Genomic DNA, 11,738 nt, shown 5'->3' with positions numbered 1-11,738 from the left:
TTGGTAAATAAAATCATCCAAAACTTTTACTCTTTCAGTTATTACTTTAGATTTATATACGATTGGGAAACATTTAATACGTTTACATAATTAACTTTCAACTTATGGCTAATTAATAACATAACTATTACAGTATATATTTGTGTATCTATATATATGTGTGTGTATGATTCATAGTCCATGCACCTTGAGCAGCTGGTTTACCCATGGCTCCCCGTTCTTTTTTCATGCGTATCGCCATCCTAACTCTCATTATCTTTCAATAGAATCTCATCCGAGCCGAATTACGTAGTGATTAACGACGCCCCTAATCATGGCGGTGGCATCAAATTCGAGAAAGTCATTGGTGGGATTCCGTACACCAAACAGATAATGCATGAGATCACAAACTACATATGGTCCACCGTTTTCAAACAACACACACTAGCCGACCGGAAACCTGTAGATACCGTAGAAGCTTACATCGTGGTCTTCGATGGAGCCGAAGCATTCACTTGGGGAAACAATGTCAACGTGAGTGCCATCTATTTACGGGATTACCCGGGGCCGATGGACTTGAAGTGGGAATTCACGTCCCTTGAGAGGACACATATTTTCCAATGGAATGGGGAGGGTAAGACCCCCGGGGCATTGACCGAAGGGATCGCGGATTATACCATCTTGAAAGCAAATTATTACCCACCGGGCTTTGCGGCACCGGGTTCTGGGGACAAATGGGACCAGGGGTATGATTTCATGGCCCGCTTTCTCGAGTATTGTGATGGGCTTGTTCCAGATTTTGTGGCCAAGCTGAACAATATGATGAGGTACAAGTACGATGTTTCCTTCTTTCAAGATTTAACGGGAAAGCCCGTTGATCAGCTATGGACAGAATACAAGGCTAAATATGAGAAGATTGTTTCAGAAGAAATACAAGGCTAAAACTAATATTGCTGCTTGCTGTATGTTATGAAATAAATAAATGAATTTCCTAATTATGATATATGTAAAACTTTTTTAAATCGTAGAATAAGATCCTTTTTAAGTTAATAATACAAGTCTATGTGTTTTTATTTCATTGTTTTGGGATATAAACGTACTCATCAGTTATCTTCCAAACTAGTTTCATGACCCACTGGATGCAAAGCACCCTTTTGTCGTAGACCAAATAATTGAAGATTGGATTGCTTGTTTGTGCTTGAACGCTTGGGTTTGTTTACATAGATGGTTGGAGATGTAACATCCAGGACTTTTCATCTATGTAATTTGTTTTTTTTTTTTTTCATATGTGACGTTTAACTAGTCCAAATTTCCTTTTCTTGTAACCACTGTAATCATTAATACAATTTAGAGTCATCATTTATTTCTATAATAGACAAAACTATGTAACTATATATTCATAGTCAAACGCTTACCATTTTTACATTGTTCGTCAATCCAATCCAATCCAATCCAATCAACCAATTAAAGTTGATTTGATTTGTCATTTTTCAAAACCGTAGTTGGATAGTTCAACCAAAAATCTCCATATAAATCAACCCAGTCGGTTGATTTTGGTTGGCAGAATAAGCAAGAATTGAAGAGGGAATTGGAATCATGTTTGGTTGGTAAAAATAGATTTGCATTTGGAATTAATTAATTCATTCATACATTCAATGGATTTTAACCTTCCTTCCAACTATGGAATGGAATGGAATGGAATGGAATGGATGGAATTAAAAAAACATTCCATTGGAAGGTTTCAAGTTTACCAAAAAGCTCTCATCTTCTTTATTACCAATACCATTTAATATTTGATTAGACCGGACGTAATGGTGCCAATTTGAGGCGTTAAAAACGTCTGACATGGCTTGGAACATTCTAGCTAAAATCATTACACTAATGGATGGTGAAATTGGAGCTATAGATTTTGTCCGTTATTTCCTTTTTGTTTCTAAAAGCAATTGCAACAAGTTAATAATAATTAATCGGATACTGGGTACAAGTTAATTATTTATGACCATTGAATTTACCACATCCTTCTAACTGCTAATGCAATAAAAACCTTTTTTCCTACAAATATATTTTCAAAGGGCAACTAGTCCATGTGGTTAACCTCATTAACAATCGAAAACATCATCGAGCAACAATGAAGCGAGCTCAGCTCATGCCCAAATAAATTTAAACGTACGACACCACCAACGAATATGATTTTGATCAACCTGGTTCGCCCGATTGGAAGAAATAATTTAGCAAAGGCTAAGCCCAATCCTCATCATAGATCTCGACTACAATGAATCCCGAGATAAAGCAAGACTTATCTCATTTATCACATGAAGATCGGGCTATATTCGAGCAAAGGAAGAACAAAGTCTATGACAAATAGTGTGCCAACTAGTAATCACTTTTTAAATGTTTTAGTATTTTTTTTCCAGAAAAAGTAGTTCTTTATTCATGTATCCATCGTTTTTTTTTTCTTATTTCAAGTATCGTTTTTTTATTCCTTTGTGCTTGAAACTTTTGTTTTAGTATTTTACTAGTGTGGTTTTATTATTTAAATTATTATGTTACTGAATAATTAAATATTGAGTAAATAAAAAATATGATTGTGTAATAAATACAATTAGTTAAAATCACTACGATTGATTGATTTAAAAGGGGCTTTAGCGAATTCAGTTTTGCTGACATGGTGCCTAGTGAAGATCTCCTTCAAGGGGTAGAGATGGTTGACCGTGAAGATTCTTGGTCTTGGGGGGTTGGTAGCTGCAAAGAGTTCGAGGTTTCGTCGATTAAAAGATGGATGGTGCGGTCCGTTGTGGATGCTGGGAGTTTCGGTTTTCAATGGAGCGATTGGGTCCCGAAAAAATGTAATATTTTTATGTGGAGAGCCGTTCTGGATAGTCTTCCAACCAGGGAGGCTTTAGCTAGACGTCATTTACATTGTGATGATCATAGTTGCGCTTTATGTGAGAGTAATGAGGAATCGCTCGAGCACTTGTTAACCGGGTGTTTCATTTCTATGGCCGTTTGGAATGCGATTGGTTCATGGTGCAACATCCCTAGATCTTTTGTTTTCCATGTCAATGATTTGGTGGAAGTGCATAAGGTTAGTGGTGCGACGGGGAACAAGAGATTGATTATTCATGGCATTGTCATCATTACTTGTTGGAGGATTTGGCGGGCTAGGAATGAAAAGATTTTTTCAGGCAAGAACACTAAGGTGGTAGAAATGGTTGCGGATATAAAATCTTTGGGTTTTCTTTGGTACAAAAAGAGATCTAAGTTTGGGGTAGTGGATTGGAAAAGATGGTGTTTATTTGATGTAACGTGATTGTTGTTTTTGGTTTTTGGATTTCAGCGTCTTTCTCCGTCTTGGTGATAGTCGTTGTTTGTGTTTGTTTTTAATGAAAGTCAATTTTCAAAAAAAAAACCTAATATACCAGGAAGGAGCCCATATTGACAAAACTAAACAAAAACACAAATCACAAATTTATTACTTACCTTCCACTCTCTCTCTCTCTCTCTCTCTCTCTCTCAGCCCTCCACTGGAACATTATGCCTATGCCTCAACCCTAAATCAGCATCACCAACATTATCTCTCAGGAAGGAGCCCATATTCACAACAGGACCCGCTTGAGGGATCTCTTGTTCATCTTCCCCAAAGTTATGAAGTTTCCTACCAATCAAATACCGGTCATCTCTTATTGAGTTGTGAAGGTTAGTGAACCACACATGAAACCTCTTAGCACAAAAGCATAACAAACTGAAACCAAGGCACCCTAGCCATGAGAACCGGTAAACAGCCGAATTAACCACTAGCGGGTACCCAAATACTGGAAATACCCCTCTAGCTAACACGTAAGGGATACACAAAGCAGTTAGAAGCTTCATGACGATGGGGACTACAATCTCACGTAACACCCAAAACCCTTGCAGTCTTGAGAACCCGTTGTCTCTCACCCGCTCAAATTTTACCCGCCAGGTGTCGTCCGCTAGAGGCAACACATGATCCATCATTACCTGTTCGGGAGAAGGAGATGAGAGAACTATATTATGCAAACACCTTTTATGCAAAATTTTATTTCTTATACATATAATCATTGTGTAAGATATGAGACCTTTATTATAACAATAATATATAAATATATTTTATTAAAACAGCGGCAATCATCATAAAAAAACAATATACTTTCTACTTTTCTCACAAATGTCGTTTAACAAATTTTTTCACATTAAAGTTCCTCTACGTGTTAAAAAATAGTGAATTTTTTAAAACATTCCGAACCAATATTTCTTGTTGGTTTTCTAGCGCGTTCTTTATTTTTTTTCTTACGTGGCTTATGTTCCTTTTTATCCTGGTTGTTTTCAAAACAATTTGGATGTCCCGGTTCCAAGCTGTTTTAAAAACAATTTCACAATTGTGTTCATATTTAACATGTAGATGAACTTTAATACGTTGGTTCTTCATGATAATTGCCCATAAGAAAACTTAGGAAGTTGTATACATTAAGCATACACTTTTAGCGACTTTCGAACTAAACCCATATTGCTCGTATGAATATAATAGTACTTAGACGATATAAAATATAACTACATAATGAATAATACTACCATTATCATTATAGATAGTTTTTATAAAAAAGAAAATATATTATTATTAATTAATGAAGAATAAACGAGCCGAGGTCAAGCTTGTTGATTAACTCGCAGCCCGAAATCAAGATTTAAACATACAGCTCGAGACGAGCCTAGCTTTAGTCAGACACTCGGGATCGAGCTCAGGCTCGGGTAAACATAATTCAGTTAGAAGACAAATAATCTTTTGGAACTGATAATGCATATACCAAAAATAATAACTTGTGTATTGTGTGCATTGATATTGATGAAATCCATGTTGCTAAGTTAATAAAACCATGTTAACTCACCAGTCGAGTCCATATCTTCAGAAAGATAAGTCCAAGAGCCCAATCCTGATACAAGAGAAAAACTGGGCTTTCATCCACCGGCACCCGCATTGGTACAATCACCAAAAGCTCAAACAGTAGACCAATCATCACTGGGATTATAAAAATCTGCAAAAAGCATAACATTAATTATTACACATAGTTAAGCATGAGAAAAAGAGACAACGGCAAATGTGGCTTACCCAAATAGACAATAATAACGAACTTTTAACAACAATGGAACACCAGTTCATGATATGACGTAATAAAACGGTTGCTCTTGTTGTTTTAATTTGTTCAACTGAATATCTTACACCTGCTAGTATAGTCCAGATGACATAACTTCCAATAAAGAAAGCGTACATGTCTACAAAATTGTTAAATAAATGTTGTGTCAGCATATGTTTCTCAAACATGAAACAGGGAGTAAACAGCACAAATCCAAGTTAAACACTTTTTAAATAAATGTTGTTAAATAAACGTACCGTTGCATTTTATGCCATGTGTTATTGGAAGAAGAGGAACTGAGTTAAACAACACTCGTCCAAGGAAAACGGGCCCCACAATTACAGCAGAATTGAAAATTAGCAGTGTCATCCAAGCCACCAGCAAAAGCAACACAATACACAGCACAAATCCATATCTCCTAATAATTAAAAAAAAATCACATAAACTATGATAATTTGAAAAATAATTTAATTATATAATGCAATAACTTACTCTGAATCAGATCGTTCATCACCATCGGCTTCTTCTGCAATATTAGCATCAGTTGCTGCCAGCCTGGCTCTGTTTACATCTTCTGGAGCTAAATATCCAACCACGGGTCTATCTTGACCACCCGGTTGACCATTTTGTTGACCATTATCATATTCGGGATTAGGTAATAGGAAATCGGTTAAACCAAGAGCCCAGCCAGCTGCAGTGAACCAGTAGCGAAGAACTGACTTGATTGTTGACTTTAGCTTAAAGTGCTCGATAGCAAACGGGATGCATATTTGAAAGAGGAGCATGTTAGCAGGGATCTCGGTAAATGGATCAGATACCCTGCAAAGACAGGGTGAGACTCGTGATTGTGAGTAAAAATATTAACACAATTAGGCCTGTAAATGAACCAAGCGTTCAGTGAACCATTTATCGGAAAGTTCGTTTGTCTAATTTACGAACAAACATGAATAAAACTTTGTTCATCTAATTAAACTAAAGAGCATAAGCACAGCCTCATTCGCTCATCTAAATTTGTTTATGTTCGTTAGTTAACGTTTGCCAAAGTTCGTTTGCTTACGTTCTTTAATATATTCATATAAAACTTTTCGACCCATGATAACTTGGTCTAGTTTAATAATCCTTTAGGCCCAACACATTGTGTTTGTTCATCTAAGATCAGTTATGTTAGTTCGTGAAGCATTCGCTTATACTGTTCATGAACGAGCCTAAACATACACAAACAGGCTGATTTTATTAACGAACGACACACAAGCAAGAAACCCCTGTTTGTATAATTGTTCGTGTTCAAAAGTTTGTTAGGTTAGAGTTGAATAAACGAACATAAATGAACATGTTCATTTTCTTAACGAACAAACATGAACAAGAAAACCCTGTTCGTTTTCGATCATTTGTTCGATTAAAGTTAAACGAACAAACATAAACATGCTATCTTCATGTTCGCTTGATTTGTTTACAAGCCTATATGCAATAGAACTTTAAAATAAATAAAATGCTTACGTTATATCAAGAGGGAAAACAGACGGAGTCATTCGCATGGCAAGCTTAACAGGCAAAAACACAAGCATTACAATTAAGCTTCCATAAACAGTAACCGATAATAAAACTCTACGCGCATGTTTATGCACAGGATCATCAATTAGATCCCGGAACGGATTGTAATTCGGATCAGCTGGATCTCTTAGAAAATAAAGAACTCCATTACGCAATACCTGCAAATTATAAGAAACAACTTATCAAACAGAATTCGAGATTGAAACGTTAAACATGATTTATCGAAAGGCTAGGTTGGAAGACTATACCCCACGCAAGAGACTAACAAATACGGATATTTGCAACATGTAGACAATACCGACAACCCAATGAATCAATGAGCTTGCTAATGGAGATGATGAGAAAAAATCAACTCTTTGAGACATAGATTTGCCAAACATCCTTAAAGTACAAATATCTAACCACCATCCACACATGAGCGGGAAAACCCCGAGCTCAATAACTAACAGGAATGCGACCTTAATCATAGTCATTAAATGTTTCATAGCCGCAACAAACTGTCTGAACAGAGAAGGAATTGTCCCGGCTACAGAAACAATACCATAAAACCGTCCCATGGTCAAACTCAACGGCTCTCCTTTCGTGTACCTAATTACCACAATAGCTCCCAAGTAGAAAGCAACAAGTGAAAAAATGAAAATGTATCCAACAGCAAGAGTTGTAACATCTGACAACCGTGATGCTCCTGTTGCAACCGCGTTTATAACATCTGATGAAACGGGAATAGTAACATTGTTTGATGAGTCCGCAAGTCCAGTAGAATTTGCATTTAATATTTCTGCCACATGGCCTATCACATTGTTATCTGAGTTGGTGTCAGTTGTCAGATTTGTGACCGCGGTCAGCGAGTTCTTTAATGTAATGTTAGCTAAAGCAAGCGCATGTTCACTGAATGGAACACCGGTTGTTAACACAGGGATGGCTGCGGATGATAAAATCCATGATAAGTGGTATAGTATAAATCGTCCTAGGTGGAATGGTACGAGGATTACAACCCCAAGAAATATCATGTTGCTTGCAAGAACCTGTAGATGAAAAGGTGTATATAATCAGCATGCATGGCTTGAAATGAAATCATAAGTGACCAAAAAAAAAGGATAAATTACAGTTTTCATCCTTTATGTTTAAAATTACCATACAGATCGTGTCTTTTAACTTCAATTAAATACAAAAACCTTCCTGACGTTCATATGTTGTCACACTAATTAACTATCAACTAATTTATCTTACAAAAATATAATCTCTTTCATAACTTATTTATTTTCGTTTGTTTAATTGAATTATTTATTTGTCTCATTTACTAATCTTATGTATATCATGAAAATATAACTTATTTCATAACTTATCCATTTCCGTTTGTTTAATTGAGTTATTTTTTTTTCTCATTTACTATTATTATTGTACTTCAAAAATATTAATTGGTTATTTTAGGGGTTTAAACGAGCTAAGCCACTCGTGAGCTACACGAGATGAGAAAAATAACATTTTGTTATTTAGTAGTAAGGAAAAAAAAGTGACAACATATGAATATCAGACATTTTCTGTATTTATTGAAGTTCAAAATACACGAGCTGTAACTCACCCTACACATAAAGGAACCCAAAAATTTACTCACAGTGAATGCATTTTCAACCAAATGAAAAACAGGGCCTTGCATGCCAACTAGCTCATCGAAAGGAACATCCTCCGCACCATCTCCATCATCCAAACCATCAAACATCTGCTCCACATGTGCCTCAAGACGAGCCGCTTGCATCTCCCATCTGGCTGCAACATTTTCTGCATTTCTTCTAATCATCTGACCTGCACCACCAATCCCTTGGGCCCCACCAGCATCTTCATCATTCCTGTTGGCTTGAACAGGTTGCCTTCTGGCAACACGAGCACCATTTCTATCTCCTTCGGCTTCTCTTTCACCCTCAATTTCTCTCAAATGTCTAAAATAGTCCCTTAAAGATGTGGCCCCAAGAAAAATGAACACTATACTGGCAGAGAGTAAGAACCCGTGAAGGCAGTCGGTTAAAATAACAGTAGTGGAAATATGGCTCAAGAACAATCCCTGGGCTTCACTGTAATTCCTAACGAACGAGAAACGCCATATCCAAAAGGTTATAAATGGTATAATTAAAAGCCATACAGAAAGCACAAAACTGAGTCGTAGAAAGAATTGCAGCACGTGATATGCTTTCATTGCCATCCCGACTACAAATTCTTGAAAAGGAAGCCTTGCAGGTGCGTTTTCGGCATACACGGGTGAGAATGAAAATGGGTGCTTGCACACCTGAAATGTAAGTTCACAAACAAATGTGAAGACAACATTCTCGACTAGCAATCTTCTATATAGACTGTGTTTATAACTTATTAGCTAAAAGCTAGAGATGTCAATGGTCCTATTCATAGTATCCACAATATATCACCAATCAAAATATTGTGTTTACTGATGTAGGAAAACAAACCAATTTTGAAGAAAGTTGTTCCTAGCAAGTAGAGTGTAGGACTAAAAAGTACAACTTGCCTCTGATTCTTGACCATAAGACAACAATATCATAACAAGTAACAAAAATAACACAAAAGAATCCTGTACAATTGATATACAGAAAAGAAAAGCATATATAACAGCCTAAATATGTCAAATGACAGGACTTATATCAAGTCTGCAAACTTCCTAGCTACATCCCACATTCTACTTGTTTCCAAATATAAAACGAATGCCGAAACACCACCTAAACCAAATCTATAGTTCACCATGACAATAAAAACATCAGGAAGATGTAACAAAAAGTTTATGTGCACTTCTATTCCAGGCATAGAGCCATAAAAGTCATCTTACATCAATTTGTTAGTGGGTTCCCAGCCATTAATATCTTCACCCACACAACATAAATGATCTAACAATAACCATAGTTACCAGAGGCGCTAGGCACACAGGCCTCGCCTGCGGCTTAGGCGAAAGGCGCACTTAAATAAAAAAATAATAAAATATATATTATGTATTAGAAAAATAATACTATTCTTCATATAAAATAAACAAAAGCAATTGTATAACATTTAATATCATGATCATCTGATTAGTATGCAAAGTTCTAAAAGAGTCAAGATTCAAATGTAATTCCAAAACTTGAATAACAAAATGTTCAAATAGTAATAAATAGTAAAGGTTCAAATGATCATTGTTTGTGATCCGTAATCAATATTAATAGAGGTGTCGTCAACTTCAAGAAGCAAGGGCCTAGGAACTAGAAGCGCATATATTGGGCTTCGCCTGAAAAACGAGCCTAGGCGCAAGAAGCGAGGTCTTTCTAATAACAACGTAACAGCCTAAATAAGGCAAATGACAGGACTTATGTTAGGCCTATAGAATTCCTAGTAAGTGTGAGCATTAAGCGAACTATTAACCGAACTGAAGCGAAAATCGACGTAATCGAACCAAAATTGACCGATAACCGAACTAACAGAAAAGCGTTTATCAGGTCTGTAAAATTCCTAGCTACATCCGACACACTACGTGTTTCCAAATATGAAATGAATGTTGAAACACCAACTAAATCAAAGCTATAGTTCACCGTGACAATAAAAGCAACGGGAAGACGTAACAAAAAGTACGTGCACTTTTACTCCAGGCATAGAGCCTCAAAAGTCAATCTTACGTCAATTTGTTGGTGGCTGGTGAAATTAATGTAGCAGCCATTAATGTCTTCACCTTCACCCACACAACACAAATATAAATGAACCAACAATAACAACTTTTCTAATTAATATTATCAGCACTTCACCAAGTCTTCTGCAAAATCAACTAGCAAACCCTAACACTTCTTTCAAAACCAGAGATAAGCTGCCAGTTTTCCATGACTCACAAGATATGCTTAAAATAGCTAGTAACAACAATCACGCTATGCAATTAATGTGGTAGATAATCGGAAATCGGCCAAGGACCGAGAATTGAGATATAGGTTATCACGGTGGGATATCAGTAACTTAATAACATGCAAAACTTATATATGTATATATAGCTATTCAGTATACTCTCCTACCATTAACAAATTAAGCAGTTGCAAGTTGCAAACCACTAACAATTGTACCAAGTAGGAATTGACTAAGACTTAAAAACAGTAATAGCAGCAATAAGAAGAAAGGTACTGATATCGGGACAATCGGTGATGTTTCAGTCAAATCTATGTCAATATTATCGGATATTCAGACCTATATTTCACATAGGGACCGATATTAACTTGATAGCAGCCATAATGACATGTAAACTAAAACAAGCAGGTAAAGATACAAATAATAAGAAACCGAAAGTGGAAGGAATAATAAAAGAATAAGCGTACCTCGCACTGACGGGCGTTGCTGTGATTAAGCCACTGAAGAAGACAATCCTGATGCACAAACTTAATACTCCCGCTGCAAGCACAGGGATAGCGAAGCGGATTATCATCATCTCCGGTGTTCCGACAGATCCGACAGACATCATCATCCTCATCCTCATCATCATCAACATAATACCTAACATTCACGTTTCCAAACGGCAGAGGTGGTGGCTGTCCAATTCCGTCGTGTGTATCCATGGATGGATGGATGGATTGAGAGAGAGTATGTATGGTATGGTATGGTATGGTATGATGAATGATGGTGTTAGGGTTTCCGTGCCCTAATTATTATTAATATTAGTCTTAAAATTTGGGGATTTTGAATGAATCCGGTTTTCGGTTGAGTTGGGATTTGAATGAATTTATTGGGAGGTAAGGTTGGTTGTGGGAATAGAGTGAGAGATCGTACGCCAAAGCGTCTGCAGGTTGGGAGGGACTATTAATGAGAATCAACCTTATCTTTTTCTTTATTTACCACTTTCTTCAATTGGGTCACTTGTTTTGACCGTTTTATAATAATAATAATAATAATATGACTTGATGGTAGATCAGGTGCAATACTCTTAAGTATCACCCGTTGGTCAGAGGAAAATCCCTCATATGTCACCCGCGGGACATATGGATCACCCGCATAACTAACCATACGCGGAAGTATCCAGGCACCCTCAAAAGTCATCCGCAGGGTAACATA

The 11,738-nt window shown here is 36.6% G+C and overlaps 2 protein-coding genes across 2 annotated transcripts; one reads left to right on the top strand and one right to left on the bottom strand.

Annotated features, from left to right (window-relative positions):
- Window positions 1-372: 372 nt before the first annotated feature.
- On the top strand, window positions 373-921 carry LOC143617136 (uncharacterized). The gene has a single exon (XM_077089789.1). The coding sequence runs from the start codon at window positions 373-375 to the stop codon at window positions 919-921; it is 549 nt and encodes a 182-aa protein (XP_076945904.1).
- A 2,571-nt stretch (window positions 922-3,492) lies between these two features.
- On the bottom strand, window positions 3,493-11,245 carry LOC143617134 (putative E3 ubiquitin ligase SUD1). The gene is made up of 9 exons (XM_077089788.1): window positions 11,009-11,245; window positions 8,296-8,961; window positions 6,929-7,705; window positions 6,627-6,838; window positions 5,622-5,948; window positions 5,387-5,547; window positions 5,105-5,268; window positions 4,884-5,030; window positions 3,493-3,978 (listed from the first exon to the last, which is right to left on the bottom strand). Exons 1-9 carry the CDS (start codon window positions 11,243-11,245, stop codon window positions 3,493-3,495), a joined length of 3,177 nt encoding a protein of 1,058 aa, XP_076945903.1.
- Window positions 11,246-11,738: the final 493 nt, after the last annotated feature.

This window comes from Bidens hawaiensis, unplaced genomic scaffold (genome assembly GCF_021521415.1).
Source record: "Bidens hawaiensis isolate Kalapana, Puna unplaced genomic scaffold, B.hawaiensis_p1.1 tig00052362_1, whole genome shotgun sequence".
Lineage (NCBI taxonomy): Eukaryota > Viridiplantae > Streptophyta > Magnoliopsida > Asterales > Asteraceae > Bidens > Bidens hawaiensis.
The sequence above is the reverse complement of the archived record's forward strand: the minus strand, read 5'-3'. Positions and strand labels throughout refer to the sequence as shown.